The following is a 17,188-nucleotide window of genomic DNA, read 5'->3' on the forward strand; positions in this document are numbered from 1 at the left end:
AGTACACATTATAATATATCCTAATAATCTACACCTAACTGAGATGTTGTGGCATACCAGTGCATGTGGTTGTCCTTCAAAACTGGGTGTGGTTGGTCTCTGCCATTGGGACTGAGCTCCTGAAAAGAAGTCAATTGGAGACGTTTGTTATAAAGTAGTAATTCACAGTTGGACAACAGAGGGAGCTGCTGAGGCTATATAGTAGCTGCTCTAAAACCATTGAAGGGTTACTCAGATTTTGAATGCTAATCTTGGTATCCAAAACATGGTTTAGCAAACCAATCACAGTCAGAGTGAATGTAATTAATTTAGGAATGTATTATTAATATTGGTTACACATTACCTGCAATAGCTTGCGGAGAACCTGGAGTAGATGGAGCTGAGGAAAAGTTATTACTGTTGTGGTCCGAGGGATAAATCTGAAGCAAAATCATTTGAAAGACAACCAGTCAATACAGACTCGCCCGAGTTAAAATAAAGTATAAGAGCTCACCGAGGCGAGGGCCTTTCCGATTTCATCACCAGAACTGCCGGCTGTGGTGGTTCGGTTTCCTGCTGTGACATAAATATCAACCAGTCAGGTGATCCGTAAGGAACACCTAAGCCCTTTTGAAATATTTCATGAATGAGTTTCTTACCCATAATTGCCTCCCCGTTAATGGCGGGCGTGTGGTTGTAGGTGGTGGGCGCAGCATGGAAGCCGTTGACTTCACTGCCGTGCAGTGGATAGTTCTGTGAGAACAGAGAGAAAGGAGTCATTACTGTATAGTGTAAAGAAAAACTGGACAGAAAAAGATTCCGAGAGTTTCCAAAAATGGAAGTAGAAATAAATTACGATTCAACTGTCTTGGAATAAATAGCATTGACAGTTTGACAGAATGGTTCAGGAAAAAAGTTGCCAAAATTAAGATCTACCCACCATCCTGTCCTGTTGGTTTAAGGATGAGAAAGAACCCGGTGGTCCAATGTGAGGCGAGTTTCCGAGTATGGCCGAGTAGCCGGTAGATGACCAGAGGTCTTCTGCAGATAAACATATTAAAATCTAGCTTCAAAACGCAATGTTTCTATATCACAACAGCAAATGTGAAGTAAAGTGAGATATTACCTTGCATGTAGAAAGAGCCAGGGTAAACAGCTCCTGGCTTCCCGCCAGGATAACCGCCATTGTCTCGGGCATATTCGTCACCGGATGTGGACGCGTACACCTAAACAAACACAAACATGTAATGTTGAGCCTCATCTTGTGCCGAAAGATTTCAGATTGTTGTGGCTTCCGTAAAAATATACATCAAACTACCAAAACAATATAAGCTATAACAAATATTTGCAAGGTCACACCATTGTTAGTTTGTAAGAGCAGTGATGCATGTAGCCGTACCTATCTGAATATACTCATCTGAATACTAATTAGTTAGTACTGAAGATCCTGAGCAAGTCAAGCTCCAACGAAATAAACGTTGTCCTAGGCCATTTCAAAATAATGTCTAAATTCACGATTGAGATGTAAAACTGATTCACCAGCTTTCATTTTGGTAACACACACACAAATGTTGCAATCAAAGAGCCACAATGTGGCGGGAGTGAGTCTGCACGGCGGCCGTGGCACGCTGGGCACGACGAAGGCTCGGATCCTGGAGCACAGCGAGCGCTTCCTTTTGCTCTCAGGACCCCAGTGACATCACATAGACTGGCCAGCAGCCCCTCCCCTGCAACACACTCCCACTGAAATTCAAGGCACACGGCCCATTATACACACACACACGCCTGCCATTCTCTAAAACAAGCGCCATCCCTTTCTGTAAGAGTTAACTTCCAGAGAGGATCTCAACCACTGTGACACGATTGCTTTCCTTATAAAACCGCCAAGTGAGCGTGTCGCCACTTTAGTTCCACAGACTGAAGACCCCCCAGTTTTGTCGGCGACCTCTGATTCCACCCGTATGCAATATTGGCAGAATACAGGAAGAGACGAAGAATAGGAGGGGAGGGGGGGGCAATGCTGCAAAGAATGCTAATCCAGAAAAGGGATTTTTTTTCTGTAATTTGATTTAACAGGGAGAAGTGGAAAGGGAATGGAGAGATGCACTTCTAATTACAGAGCCATCTGCCTGTTCCTGGACCACATCCAACTCCACAGGCAGCTGGGCTGAGGAGAAGGAGCGAGGGGAGGGAAGGAGGGAGCACGATGGGGGCTGGGATCCAGTCAGAAAGAGAGGGAGAGAGACTGCAGTGGACTGGGGTGGGTGGGTGGGTTGTGATGGAGTGGGAGAGACGATTGAGGGGGGAAAAAATGAGGACCCTGACGATTTATGAAATGGGTAGCTAGATAAGGGATGTTGAGGGAGCGGGCCAGTAGAAGGTAATCTAAATGACTTAAACAAAGCTTGATATGGCCAGGGGAGTGTGAAGGAAACGGGGGATTTAAAATGATCACTGTTAATTCTGGAGCAAAAACATGACTGAGATGGCTTCATTTAACAATAGGCTTTGAGTTGCTCTTTCATGGAGAACAATGTGGCGCCAATCCTGTTGCTGTAGATGGCAATGGAACTACACTGGTGACTAGTGTGTTGTATTCACAGCAAGAAAAGGGATTTCTAAACTGAAATCCTCATCTAATAGGGATTTAATGCAATTGAGGTTATGACTGCACAGAGGTTGTTTTTTTTAAATGTATTTTCTCTACTAGGAAAACACTAGTGGGAATGGATTCAGATTAACGTCCAACTAAACTCCAAGTACTTTATTCTTCCACCCCACATGGTGATACGGTTGTTTCATAAACAGCAGGATACATTCGTTCATGAATGTTCTTGAGAGCGACCGCATTTCCTTAGTTGCTTAACTCAATGGCTCCCATTGATAATGATTTGTTGCCAAAACGTCCGCCTCACTGTTCTGAGAACAAGGGTTCAATCCCAGGTGGGTTATGGCCTTCCTGTGTCGAGTTCTCCCCCTGTCGGAGCGAATTTTTTTCTGGGTATTCCTATATCAGTACAACTAACATGACTGCCACATTTATACTAACCCATGCATCTTGGCAGCCCAATCAACCAATATTCTTCGAGAATATAGAGGGAAGCAAAATTATCTACTACATATCAATAACGCTACACTGCAGACCCAAAAAACTCATCTTGAACCAGTTGGACTATATGCATTTAAATGGTAGCAGCGGTAGAGCGACAGGGAACTGCTTCCTTGCAGCCTGACCCCTCGGGCTTGTGTTGTAGTGTGCAGATTGGTGGGTACCGGTGGGGATTGGTACATGATTGTGAGCTCCCTCACCATAATCCCAAAGGCTGGTTCGAGAGGGCTCGGACAGGCTGGGATTGGCAGTAGCCAACGGGCACGGATGGTGTTTCGTCAGTTACGACCGTAGGCGGAGGAGTGCTCCTTGCCTGCTTCCCTCAGGGATGCCTGTCCAATAGCTACCAAGAAGCAGTTCTTTTCTCCGCATGTCCGACACACAATTTAGAGCGGGTACATGGATATAACTAAGTGCCACACAGGGCACATTTAGACCCAGATATTTACCATGACCTATGTCAGCAGCCTTTAAAAAATAATTTAAAAATAAAGCTAATCTGTGAAACATCCATCGGTGGTTATGCGATGTGTGAATAATTAAAGAGGAAACACTGGATCATTCACTTCCAGTTCACATGGATTGAACGACCATCGCCGTGGTGTCCACGCCCACGAGAGCGTGGGGGCACAGGATCATCATCGGCAGTCATTAATCTGGGCTCAGACACGGGGGCTAAGAGGCCTCGCGAGCACCGTGCCTCACAACTGGGTCACTCACAGGGGGAGACCCACACAGGCCATCATTTTCTGTGGCATAGACGTGGGGATGACTGAGGTAGGGGGAGGGGTTTTTACACACTGACATCTCATCATTTGCACTGAAACCACGATCGTTTACACCGCGAGGGCGTCGGATTCGATACCGACGGAAAAGGAGAAGTTTCAGCAGCCACTTCAAACTGCCAGCACCCAAAGGTGGAGGCTCTGTCAGTAACTGGGGGGGACAGGCAACTTGATGCAGTCACTAGTGAGACGAAATTGGCAGTAATCAATTTTCTTTCCTCATTTAGTCTCACAGAAAAAAAATGAGACAAAATCCAGAATTTTTACGCTAGATTTCAACTCACGCCACATTATGCATCCATGGCTATGCAATTTGTGACCTGGCCGACCAGAAAATTCAACTTCCTTCTCGCTTTGACGACACATAAGCGAGTCAATTCTCATATGGCTCATTCCAAAATTGCTAAAGCATTTCTGCATCAAAATTCTTGAAAAATTGGACATCTTTGTGGTTTTCTACTCCGGATTCATTAATAATAAGTAATGATTGAGTATATAATTGCTGAGTAGCTCAGATTTTGAACACATTTAAGTTGATAGTTACAATATTTTTGTTTAATAACAGTAACAGGGTCAAATATTCATACTAATGTCAGCTTTTACTGAGGAATAGAAACTATCCATTTAATTAGCTGTTACTGTTGATTAAGAGGACAAACCTACTTTAGTAACAAAGTTATGAAAACAAAATGTCCCATGATAAAATATATAACAAAGTCTCATGAGGTATTGTGAAACATTGAACCAAGACTAACTACTTTATAAACAGATGTAATATAAAAGCAACCCAGCATGATTAAAACTCCTCTTCGAGATTGAATTTGGTCATTAGAAGGGCATTTTAAAAGGATACAACATTTTTTTGTTTTAAAGACTGAACCATTCAATTTTTCCTAGAAGTTTTTATTTTCATAGTTGGTTTAAGGACGTGTAAAATGACTCAGAAGCTGACTATTTTAGTATTTTGTACGACAAGTGGAATTTTCACGATTTGGAAGGTGGAATAGAAATGTCTTCCAATTCTTCAATGAGGGATTAAACCTCAGAGGAAAATGTGATCAGAATTTCATATGCACAAGAAATAGCCAATCTTGTTCAAAACCTTTAGACAGTTTTCCTTCTCGCCTTTTCACCCTCTCTTTCATTTTTTTTAAAGCAAAGTATCCTTCACCCTCAGGAGTAAAAAGAAAGTATTTTACACTAAAACAGAAAAACATTTGCTAGGTTTGGCACAGTGAACCAACACAATTAAAAAGTAGCAATCCCGTGGCGCTGAAAATGAACTCGAATGGTAGTTGAAGCGGTGCGATGGAGCCACGCGTTAATTAGCACACAAGACTAACCTCAACAGTTTATAAAAAGAGGAGTGATGTGGGCTAGTGCCAATTCGCTGAGTGTATAGTCAAATACGTAAACATGACTTGCATTTCCAACTATGTGTGCCATCAGCTGCCGGGAAATTCTGGGCGTACTGACAAAATCTGCTACAGTGACCCCTTTGTACGTCCCAAGACCCGACATGCCGAAAGAGTGAGGGTATAATAGAAGTTAATTTGCCACGAAATGTGTGAGAATGATCAATAGATGAAAGAGTCAAAGACATATACTACATGGTAGAGGTTGAGTTTGATAAATGTTGATGTCAGCTCACTTGGGGTCTTTACCCCGTCTATCACAGAACTGCTCAAGCGTAGAGAAGGAAGTGTGTACGTATGTGTGTGTGAATACACAGTAGTCGAAAGAAGAAAGGTCTTACCGAGGAAGGCAAGCCTGGGGGTTTCCGAATCTTCTTTGGCTGAGAGTCTACGTGAATGCACAAAGAAAAGGTAAAAGTAAGACAATATACATGCGTCAATATCAGCACAGGTGCTTTATCTTCACGGGTCTACTACAGTTGTAACAGAACACAATGCAGCATTGTGTCATGTGCCAGAATTTTATGCACGTGACTGTCCAAGGAAAAATACTTCCAGATATTCCTTGGCATACAGAATTGTTGGAGGTTTAACTTTATCTTACCCAAGCCGCCATCGGTCGGCCTTCTTCGTGGATTGTTTGGGTAGGATTGGTAAAACTGGGAGCCTGACTTTAAGCCAGAGGGGGACATGGCATCTGGGCTGGGCATGGCAATTTCACTCGGAAGGAAACCAGGCTAAAAAAAAAATAAAAAATGATAAAGGTCAAGTTTTAGCAGGACATAATAGCACAGCACGAACACAACTTTATGTGGTCATGTTAATGCCTTTTAGCCATGGGGATTACATATTAATTTAGTCTAGTGCCTCATTTTGGTGTGTCATCCTAAAATATGTGTAATAACCAAATTTGAGGGTTTCCAAAATATATTGAAACGCCAACATCAACTTAGTCTTTCAACTATTCTATCAATGAATACTGCAGTTTGAAAATTGATAGTCTGCTCTCTGTTTTGTCCCTGCCCTCAGTGTCCTTTAGAATAAAATGTGTCAACATTAACAGCTACATCCTCGAACGTAAATAAAGGAAGGCCCCTGTTCTCCAATTTATTTTATTAGTGCGGCACCTTCTGAGAGATGTGGGGTTTTGTGTCTATTCTCTACTATATTAGGTGAAAACTTGGGCATTAACTGGAATTTTCGGATGGAGCTCAAATGACAGAAATGAAAAAACTTTAACAAAAACAACTCACCTGGTTTGGAAAGGGAGAGTATGATGGCCGCTCACTTTTACCTGAAATATAAATTGGATACATCAACACCACAAAACAAAGATCTCAGGCAAAGATGTGTGCTCAGTTTAACATGTTTTTTTTTTCTCTAAAAAGTACAAAAAGTCCAGAGATGCCCTTCCCCTTCTTTTTGTACGCTCAGTTGCATAAAGCTGCCTGCCAGATAAATCCCTAAGGAAGCTTTCAGCATCACTGCCCTGATACTCAACCAATGAACACACGCACGTGTGTGTGTGGAGACATTCACAATGAAAACACTACTTTTGGACAAAACTACATATTCCTAATAGACTCCTAAAACATTTTAACTCATTTGGTGTTTCATTTCAGTACCATTGATGACAAAAGATATCCAATCCATTTTGATTACGAGGATTGACAAAATTGTCCCCACTTTGATTTTTCATATTTTCAGTTAGACCTGATTAAATGTATAATAACACTTATTTTTCTCCATTTATTTACACAAATTTGTCCTCTTGATCAGCAATGATAGTTTATCAAACAGCTAGCTTCTAATCATGATATAAAGCCAAATTTGGTACAGCTTTGCAACCCTATTACCTTCAATTGTTACTGTGATTGGAACAAATACTATAAATATCCATTTATCATTGATATATGAAGACTTTTCTCGTTGATTACTTATGAATACTTAGAAGAAAACCAGAAAAGGGTATGCTTGTTTTTCAAGAATTTTGAATTCCCTTAATAACCCTATTTAAGAGCATACCTGGAATACCCGAACTTATGAAAGGAGAAGCCAGGCCTTCGTGTTCGCTGTAGTGCGAACCTTCTCCATAACCCTGTAGAGACACATAAGAGAAGAACATTTAGGCCGTCTCCAACGTATTGGCACGAATACTGGAGCTTCATGGTTGCCCTCCCTTCATCTTAAATCGCAGGACCAATGCCAAACAGATCTGCACCCACTTGGGGGATTCAGAGTGACTTTCTTAATTATCGACATGTGCTAATCAAAGTGAAGCTGCGTGTACTTCAGGCCTTCTTCCTTATTTCAACACAGTATTGTGCCAAGGCAGTTAACAGCGTATGAGAGTCGGGAATTACCGATGGGCTTCCGCAGAGGTTTCGGGCTAGCTAGATGGATTGCCAACATAGAATTCCTAGCCAAGGTTATTAGGTACAAAGTAGAAGCGCAACTTGACATCAAACGTTGCACGTGACTTGAAAATACACTCGTTGCTTGAGGAGAGTGCGTGTTTTTGGCGACAGCAGTGATTTACAAAAACGCGCATGTGACAATATCACAAAATTCCATTTAGATCTTACCCGTCCTTGGCTGAAAGAAGGACTGTTCTGTTCTGCCGAACCCCAGGAACCAGAACTGCTGCGCTCATCCAGTGCTGCAAAAAATATAAACAAAAAATAAATAAGAGGACATTTTGTTTAGACCAGTGAATGGACAGGAGCCAGAAAAAAAATGAAAACACAGCCTGAACATTTTATTAATGAATGTGTCATTGAGATTGAAATAACATTAAGGGACCGTGCCATTATGTTGTACTCAGCATTTTAGCTTCTTAAGTGGCCACAATGGGCACACACGGAAATCATGAGAGAATCACTAACAAGCACATAAGCTGGTGTGGCTTTTAAGATGCATTGTAATGTTACAAAAAGCAACAAAAAAATTAAAAAAAACAGGAAAGCTTCTTAAATGTAGTCATTAGTTTTTATTACAAACACTGGAAATGAGAGCAATACATTCCCAAATGCAATTTAGCTGAATTATGTTGCTTTAACCCTTTGGAGGGCATTCGTTTAACAACATGGCTGCCATCGACTGTAATGGACGTAAGATCCCTTTTAAGTGGGAAAGACTGGCACTGTATGATCTATACTATACTAAGTAAGAGCAAAAGGTGATTTTTAAAAAAGGCAATATTCTCATTTTAACTAAAAAAATTGCTTACAAAAGAACTATTTACATCATTTTTTTGTTTTGTTATCAGTATCATTTTACTTAATTATCAAATAACCTGAATATCTTTACATTTTATATTACTTATATATTTTAATTTTAGTATTCAACACCATCTTATTAATTCATTTATTATCGCTGGGAACTGGGAACTGGCAACCACATACGTATTATCACTTGCCCTATAAAGGGCTGGGACACAATCACCCCCCCCCCCTCTCAAAACCCACAAAAAAGATGCAGAGGCACCAAATAAATAAATATAACACAGACACCATGTGCAACACAAAGAAAACACTCAAAGCCAAAAGGCTGGTGAAGCTGAAAACTCCTCAAAATACCCCCATCATCCTCTTCTTCCTATCTTGTGTACTAATGCTATCCAGGCTCTCTGGAGACACAAGGCTTAATTGCATGCTGATTTGCATAATTGTGCATATTAATGCAGCTTTCTTATGAATATTCATGCCTCCTTTGGGTTTTTTTTGTGTTGTTTTTTTTTGCCTAATTAAAAATGTGTGTGAGAGAAAGTGAACGATTGGAGGGAGTGTGTTGTTGGGGGCGGGGGGGATATAGAGGGGGTGTCAGAGGGGTCCAGGCTGGATCAGCAGCTCGGCTGACGAGCACAGGAATGAGTGATGAGACTAACTGCGCGGAGCAAGCACCTACACATGCTGCGACAGCCGTGATCTATGGCGGCCATGCGAGTGGCAGGGAGGGAGACTTCGGAGAACTGGCCTCAGAAGATGGGCCATAGCACTATTAAAAGAACTACCATCAACAGCAGAGGACAGAGGAAACAATAGAGCATATTCCATCGACAAAAGGATTGGTATTGGCTAGTCAAATGCCATCTACATTCTTTTTTTATATAAATCTTCTAAAAGGAGAAACACATGCCAACTGGGAGGTGGATATTCCACACTAAAGTAGTACAGTGGAAATTTGTGAAAGACAGAGAACACATGGGCTGTAATAAGGAGCCAAAATTAGAACAATAACAACAGGAGTCGGAAAGATTACTGGCAGGTATTCACAAGTTATTCAGGCATAGCAGCAACAAAGTAGAGATTGTGGAATATACAGAACGGGTGCATCAAAGCGATACACACGGCGATAGCTACTGTATCTAAGTGTTGAGGAGATGTCCGTTTTATATCACCTTGGGATATTTTGAATCCCAACTTTATACTAAAAATAGTATATATTTTTTCGTCCTTTAACACAACCAGGTACACTTTACTTAAATAAATAAAAATGTGTAAAAATTTGAACTATTTCAATTGGTCAATCAGATTTGGCAATGACAAAAAAGGACAACATTGGTAATTACATTGCTGCATATGTTAAAAATTAATATTTTATTGGATTGCTTGGTTTCATGGTAATGCATTTGAGTAAAATGCACTGCATGAATCAAAGCTATTTTAAAGCAATACCAATGAATGAAAATAATCTCTTCCTTGCTTGGATCATTAAATAAATTAAAATGTATACAAAATTTACTTAATCATTTTCTTGCATGGTTGTCATTGAAAATCAATTTGCAAATTGCATTATTAAATGGATGAACAGTGCATTATCATAGCTAACAAATATAATAATCCAAGTACGGCGCAACAAGAAGTTCTGCCAAGGCCACCAAACAAAAGTAAAAAGTCATAAAGATCTTTGTGTTTTGGGTGTACCACTGCGCTACCTAGGGCGCCTCCACTCAGCCAGCAGGGGGGCCGAAGTGGAAAGTGGAGTGGAAGCATGGCTGTGCAGTCTGACAACATTGTTTCACACTTACTGGGCTAATTAACTCTGAGGCAATTAAAACAAGGTGGAGAGCTGCTGAGGTGCCAATGACATTTTGCCTGCCAAGGAGTGCATGAAAACTATGCCAAAGAAGACATCTTTCTATTGTTTTTCTTTTGTCATGTATTGCAATGCTCATCATGCATGGGTGCCTGCAGAGACAGTGCAACAATGCAAAAATGAATCCATAAAAATTGTAAAATGTACAAAAAAAGAAGAAATCCTAATTTTTACAAATGGGGGAAAATAGAACTTTTGAATTTTAGAGATTACTTGAATTATTTAAAAAATCATAATATCTTCACTAACTCACAAACCTCTCAAACGTCATACAAATTCTTGAACCTCATGCTAAACAACAGAATTTATCCAAATCAAGATTACAAAATTTAGGATTAAAGACTCCACAATAACCATGAAATAGCATTGTCAAAATACTGATATTTGGAATTAGATAGCGCCACTAGAAAACCAAAAACGTTAAAGTGTCACCTTAGTTTCACATGTCACTAAGAGCAAAAAAAAACTTGGGACTGCTTCACCGTTTTTCTCCACAATGCACTACTACAACATCAACAAACCCAGCTAGAACAGGAGCCACATATGCAAATTGACAAAGTTGTTTGTTGTGATCCAGGGGAAGTGAGCCGGTCACAGGGCGCGCGAAGGGGGATGGAGACGTTGCCAGCAGCTGCAGAGGTGACAGAGAGGACGCCTGCCTGCGTGTTTGGCCCAACACACGTCACACAAGCGCCACTCTTCAAACATCCCACATCTTCTTTGCCAGGCCTCTCCCCTACACACCACTTGAAACACCCTTTGCAACACACACACACACACACGTGCCCAGTGCCTCTGAGGAAGGGAGAAAGACGCCTAATGCAATTAGCGCCCCTTGGAGCACTTTTGTGTTAATGAATAGAAGTGGCCTGACGGGCCACTGGGCTGCTCTATGCCGTTCCCGCCCTGCCGAGTTACTGAATATACAAGCAGCTTGTGTGATGTCACATCTAAACATTATTCAGTAAATGGCCACATTTGAAACAGTCTCATAGGATCAGCTAAGTGAGGGTGATATTTTCTTTGGTAGTTTTCCCTAACAAAAAAATTCAAATGTCTTCATTTCAATGGGGCACGATGCTGGATTTGAAAACATACAATATACAGTAATCCCTCGAATATCGCAGTTAATGTAGACCAGACATGGACGCGATAACCCTACTATAACTACCCTTTTCCCCCTTTTTTATTTCTTCAATGCCGATTCCAAGTAGCAAGAAGAGTTTTGGCGTGGATTTACACATTTTTATTAACTCAAAAATAAATAAATACATAAATATTTTTCTGCCTTTAGGCAAGATTCCTAGTAGCAAGAGTGGTTTCAGCTTTTGCGTTTCAGTGTGGTTTGTAACATTTTTATGATTTAAAAAAAAGTATTAACACCAGAAAAAAAGCATGAATAAGTGAATTTGTGATAAGTTAAGTCGTGATAATCGAGGGAAAACTGTGGGGCTTTTTAGCAAAACAGTAAGTCTGGGCAGCATCAAAGATTCTTTCCAAAATGAAATTCAAGTTGCTAAATCATTTAAACTAACTTGTTGGTAAAACGGTTCCAAAATCTATCAAAAGCTATGTTATTCATTCATTTTTTTAAATACTGCCTGTCCATAACAGACTGATATGAAATAGCGAGTTGCAAAACATTGTACAATGGGACTCAACTAGCCCGCAGGCCACAGGTTTGAGACCCTTGCACTATTATTGGGGTGTATATTTGCCCAGACGTACAATAATTCCTGCGAAGGAATTTGCATGCTTAGGCATTTTAACACCATTGTGCTTGTACCTCTAGATCTGCAAAGGTGACAGCTTGCATTGTATCGCATTAAAATGGGTGTCAATGACCCAGGGCCACACTTTGGGCCGCGAAAAACACACATGGTGGGGGTGGGGGTTGGTGGGTCGATTGTGTTGCTTTGGGTTCGAAGGAATTAACTCGTCACTGCTTAGTAATTGCCGACTGTAATAGAAACAAACAGAATCCTGCCTTCCACCAGGGCTGATCCCTCTATTCAACAAGCTCAGTCTTCCACTTTGGCCACACGCTGCATGCTGGGCGAGTTTAAGAACTGGCGAGTTGGGGGTGAGGCACATTGTCTCTGACTCGAGCCACTTCCTGCAGATCAGTGGGGGGAAAAAAAACCCGCGCCAGGTTGGGGGAGGAGAGTTTTACACTTCAGGGTTGTGGTGGGAGGGGGTCGTTTCAAGTTTATAAGCTCCTTTTTTTCTTGCCTTTGTTCCTCGGTGGCCAAGTTCTCACTCTGGGGAACACTGGGGAGTGTGACTGCATTTCACACAGCAGGTTGGCAGAGTGACAGAGGAACCAAAGTAACATGACTAAGTAATAAGTCTCAGCAAGCAAGAGAGAGAAAGCTTGCTTAAAGCAGTTTCAGGGGTTAACTGGCAGCTCATTTGCACTTTAAAAATAGAAAATCATATAGGCTATCCAAAAGAAAAGGCACAGATTGTTTGAGCATGGATCATATTTAGATTAGCAATACTTTCCTGGATAAAAATGCAAATGCAACATAGCTCTCTCACAAGCAATACATTACAACCCATTTCAGACATGCCCTGAAGTCGGGTAATGTTTGGTATGCTCCCGCTAGGCGCTTACGTATGCATGCAATCTACTGGCTCAGTTGACTCGGACATTAGTCTGAATTTTACCGGCTAGCACCAAAGCAGCAGTTAATATTCTACTTCAGAGTGCTGAGCTTGATAATACATAGTAGCTACTAGTGGGTGACTACTACATTACGAAGACAAAACCTTTGACAAGCGACTAGAGCAGGGGAAGGCAAATTTTCCCACCAAGTGGGCGCTGGTTTTAGTTCTAACCCATCAAGAGGACACCTTTTCACCAATCTGTTATCTTAGAAGTACAATCAGTGGATTTCAGTCATCCGCTTCCCTTTTTCCGCAGAAATCTACATACAAAGTATATAATCAAGTATACAAAGTGTCAAAATATACCACAATTTCGGGTCAACACACATGTCAAAGAGACTTAGTTCTATAGGATCTAATCTACAGATATTGTACACAACTGCATCCTGCACTGCGAAATCCCTCAATAGTGGTGACTATTGTGTGAAAAATTTGAAATTGAAATCCTTTTTACAATTGTATTTATTTGTTTGATTCCTGTTTATGAGAATGACTTCATGATGGTAATATAAGTAAACAATGAGCACAGAATTAAGCATTGTGACAATGGGGCTATGGAAAAAGCTTGATGGTGGCCGTTCCGTAACAATGGTTGCTAGGATGCATGTTTGATCAGCGGTTGTTTTTTGGGGGGCAGAGTTGGGCAAAGATCAATTGGGAATTAAATAATAATAAATGTAAGAAAGTGCTCAGGGAACAAAAGTGAATGCGTGTTTATTGAAAACAGAGCTATCAAACTTACCTGAGCCGCTGAACTGACTGCTGGCGAGAGTCATTGTCCTGTTCTTGCCGTTTGCTACCGGAGGTGCGAACATCTATGAGGACAACAAAAGGAGAATGATTGTGTTACAAACAAAAGCAAAGGAGGGCACACTTCACACATTCTACTTCCACTAATGAACGACCTGACGTCAACTTGTCCCTCACCCGACGGGAAATTTGTATGCCTTCAAAGCACTCCAGATAAGCTCCAGGGTGAAAAAAAGCTGTCACTAGCATGCATTAAAACGTGGAAATACCTTTGCACTATCCTTTTTTTATTGGGGAATTTCCCACCACTGTTAAAGAAGCCACAGAGTGGTTGAATTACCACTATATGTCTGTCTCCTCTTTTTGCCCCGCAAAGTAGGACATGTAAATCAGAGCGCAAGCTTCCATAACAACATAACAGGTCCAAGCAAACCATTTTTGATCCCATTAGGTCTTGTAACAGCAATCTCAAACACATTTTAACTCCCGCTTTCTTCCATGTCCAAGCTTTGGGAGGATGTCAGATGCCCGAAACAAACGAGGAGGAAACTTGTTTGTACAGCCCTCCACAGTTTCTCACCCAATTATCAGTGTCGTATTTAGTAGACGGAACATCTGCTGTTATAAATTGGCAGGCGATCAATCTGGACGTTTTGGTGGTGAATTCCACTGTTTAATGAGACACTCCCTTCGGGGAGCGCTGCTTCCTTTTCTTGGAAGTGAACGGCAGTGCTCCATCATGTGCACATAGCTGCACACATAAGACATTCCCCCCCCCAAGGAACAAAAAAATGACATGACACCGGTGTAAAATTAGGTGATAAAATGCATCGTACAAATAATATTAAATGAAGGGGGCACAAGACAGTAAAGGCCAAACCTGAATGTATATATTACTTTGTGTTTAGTTTTATTTTTTTATTTATTGAGCATGCCTATGAGGGCTGGTTTAGTTTATCTTCTCATTTTACGAATGAAAGTATTTTTTAAAAATGTTAATACACACTGTCAACGAACACTTCGATCCTGAGCTCTGCTTGATTGCAGCGTGTCTGCCACTGGACACTTCACTAAAAGCAATAAAATATTATTTGTTGTGCTGTTTAGGAAGGAAATTAGTGCATGCCGCAAAACCTCATGGGAACGATCCCTTTTCTGTTTTTTTTTAAACTTCTCTGCATTAAAAATGAATTCATAAAACCGATTTATCGCCTAGTCCTCCTGCCATTTTACTTTAACTCAATTCCTGACAATTAAAGAGCAATCTTTCTGAAACCAACCCCCCCCCCCCAAAAAAAAAAAAGAATTCTATTGAAAAAAAAATAATTTCAAAAATTCGACTATAGTCCAAATACTTTCTTGCAATCAGTCAGGTGAGTGTTACTTATCATAACCTGCATTTGCAAGACCGATTCAAGAATTCTGTCAACCGCCTGCGTCTCTTCCCACTGCCACCCACCCCGACTGCACTCCCGCTCTCTTACCGCGCTGAAATCCAGAAGGTCGCTGAGTTCCTTGTCAGTTCCCACTGCAGCCATTCTTTGCTGCTGCTCGGTCATAACCTTCCGTCTCTAACAAACCCTACGAGAGAGATTTGCAGATACAGGACTTTAATAGATGATAATAAGGGCACTTGCAAGCACAAGGACAAGTGTGATACAGCCGAGAAAAAAAAAAAAGTTGCCGTTTAAAAAAAAATAATTAAAAAAAAGTCAATGCATGATGAATAAAATCAACTACTCTACTCTTCCAACATTGTGATGATCACATGTGACTTGATAACCACTAATATGACATCATGCGCTTATGTACCACTTCCTTTTAGAAAAGAAATGACATTTAATTGCCAATACATGGCATTCCTAATGTATACTGCCCTAACTGGGAAAACATCAAGAGTGATTGATGATTATTTTTCAGTGTGATTGACGATGATAAAAGTCTAATTAATTTAGTTAGGGTGGGCAACCCCAACCACCGATCCGAAAAAAAAAATGAATAACGTTTTTAAATAAGTGAATGCCACTACCTGTACCACAAATGCAAAATGATCACAATTGTAGTACACTTAGAATGAAGTGGACTTATGACAAAAGCAATTTACAAGGGTAGCTAGTATAAATCACTTTTTGTGACCATTTCTGCTCATTCAGTTATATAATTGTTGTTTGAGGTTAGCGGCTAACATTAGCATCCAGTAGAAGTCATTTGGAGCCCTGATGTTAGCCAGCCAGATTGAGTGTGCTTCCTACCATCATGTGTTGCTGCTCTTACAACTGAAAAAACGTTGCTTCTGGGAGAGGAAATTCCTAATAAATTCCTAGTGAATAAAACAATAAGAAAAGAAAAACTGAATTCAACTGCCTGACATCGTTTGGAAGACTACAAAAATGCAAAGGGTATCTCAATTAACACTATCCGGGTCTACTTTTCCTTACATCTTTTCTTCAATATGACTTCTGCCTCAAGCCCATTGCTTGATGACAAGTTTTGCCTTTATAAGCAATGAAAATAAATCTGCCTAAGAATGAACAAGACAATTTTGATATTTATAACCACAATGTTTCGTAGTATTAGAACATTATTTCAACATTCTTGTGTTAATTTGCTTTAGAAGTGGTCAAAGTAAGTTAAGCAGCTGTGGAAACTAGAATTGCCCTAAACAGATAACTGGCTACCTATCATATTAAAGTTTCTAAAATTAGATGAAATGCCTAATTTAGAAAAAAATTACAACAATTATCTGTTTGTATCTTATACTGATGACTAAAATGATGGAAAATGCACAATTGTTCCTGTATGTAACCACTTGTGGGAGAATAACATTGAGAATGTCCTAAAAAGCAGTGGTAGGCTATAATAAACCAGCCAACAATGTTTACTTTGCCTTGTGTTGTGGTGTTGTGGCATATCAGGTTCTCCATTTTCTCAAAAACATTATTTTAACAAACTTTGGACATGGGTGGTCTTTTTTGCTTTCCTATGGGCTTGTAACCATCGGGTTTACTTGTTTCAACACAGAGTTGAGCTTGTACTCGAGGTAATAATAGTCTTTACGAAAAATGATGCCAAAGATGCTCCGAGGCAGCGACTTTGCTGGAATCATCAGTTTATCGTTGGTGTTCTACTCTATGGTAAAACTAGAAATTGCCTTTTCTCTAAAAAAAATAAAAGCTATTTCTACGTAAACACATAGCCCAAACAACATGGCCGTACTTTCACCCCAGCCACGTGGTAAATTTACAATTACAGACATAATTAGGACTATTGTTAGCCCAAGGAAATAGAGGTGAAAAGCAGAGCTAATGACTATATGCAAACACGTTATTGTCGAATTAGCATACGTCAACGCTGAGAAGCTTGACAAACGACAGAGAATTTTC

The 17,188-nt window shown here is 40.5% G+C and overlaps 1 protein-coding gene across 7 annotated transcripts in view; it reads right to left on the bottom strand.

Annotated features, from left to right (window-relative positions):
- The window catches only part of tcf3b (transcription factor 3b), a 36,513-nt gene that overhangs the window by 4,876 nt on the left and 14,449 nt on the right, over positions 1 to 17,188 (bottom strand). For 6 of the 7 annotated variants that reach the window (XM_077717689.1, XM_077717691.1, XM_077717695.1 and 3 more), the window contains 13 exons: positions 15,290 to 15,386; positions 13,798 to 13,870; positions 7,874 to 7,947; positions 7,314 to 7,386; positions 6,542 to 6,582; positions 5,893 to 6,025; positions 5,630 to 5,676; positions 1,106 to 1,205; positions 920 to 1,020; positions 639 to 732; positions 494 to 555; positions 344 to 419; positions 58 to 119 (listed from right to left, as the gene is read on the bottom strand). In XM_077717689.1, the coding sequence (XP_077573815.1) occupies positions 58 to 119; positions 344 to 419; positions 494 to 555; positions 639 to 732; positions 920 to 1,020; positions 1,106 to 1,205; positions 5,630 to 5,676; positions 5,893 to 6,025; positions 6,542 to 6,582; positions 7,314 to 7,386; positions 7,874 to 7,947; positions 13,798 to 13,870; positions 15,290 to 15,364 (1,011 nt within the window). In that variant the 5' untranslated portion in view covers positions 15,365 to 15,386. The remainder of the gene's footprint in view (positions 1 to 57; positions 120 to 343; positions 420 to 493; positions 556 to 638; positions 733 to 919; positions 1,021 to 1,105; positions 1,206 to 5,629; positions 5,677 to 5,892; positions 6,026 to 6,541; positions 6,583 to 7,313; positions 7,387 to 7,873; positions 7,948 to 13,797; positions 13,871 to 15,289; positions 15,387 to 17,188) is intronic. The other variant, XM_077717694.1, reaches the window with a different exon arrangement.

This window comes from Stigmatopora nigra, chromosome 5 (assembly GCF_051989575.1).
Source record: "Stigmatopora nigra isolate UIUO_SnigA chromosome 5, RoL_Snig_1.1, whole genome shotgun sequence".
NCBI lineage: Eukaryota > Metazoa > Chordata > Actinopteri > Syngnathiformes > Syngnathidae > Stigmatopora > Stigmatopora nigra.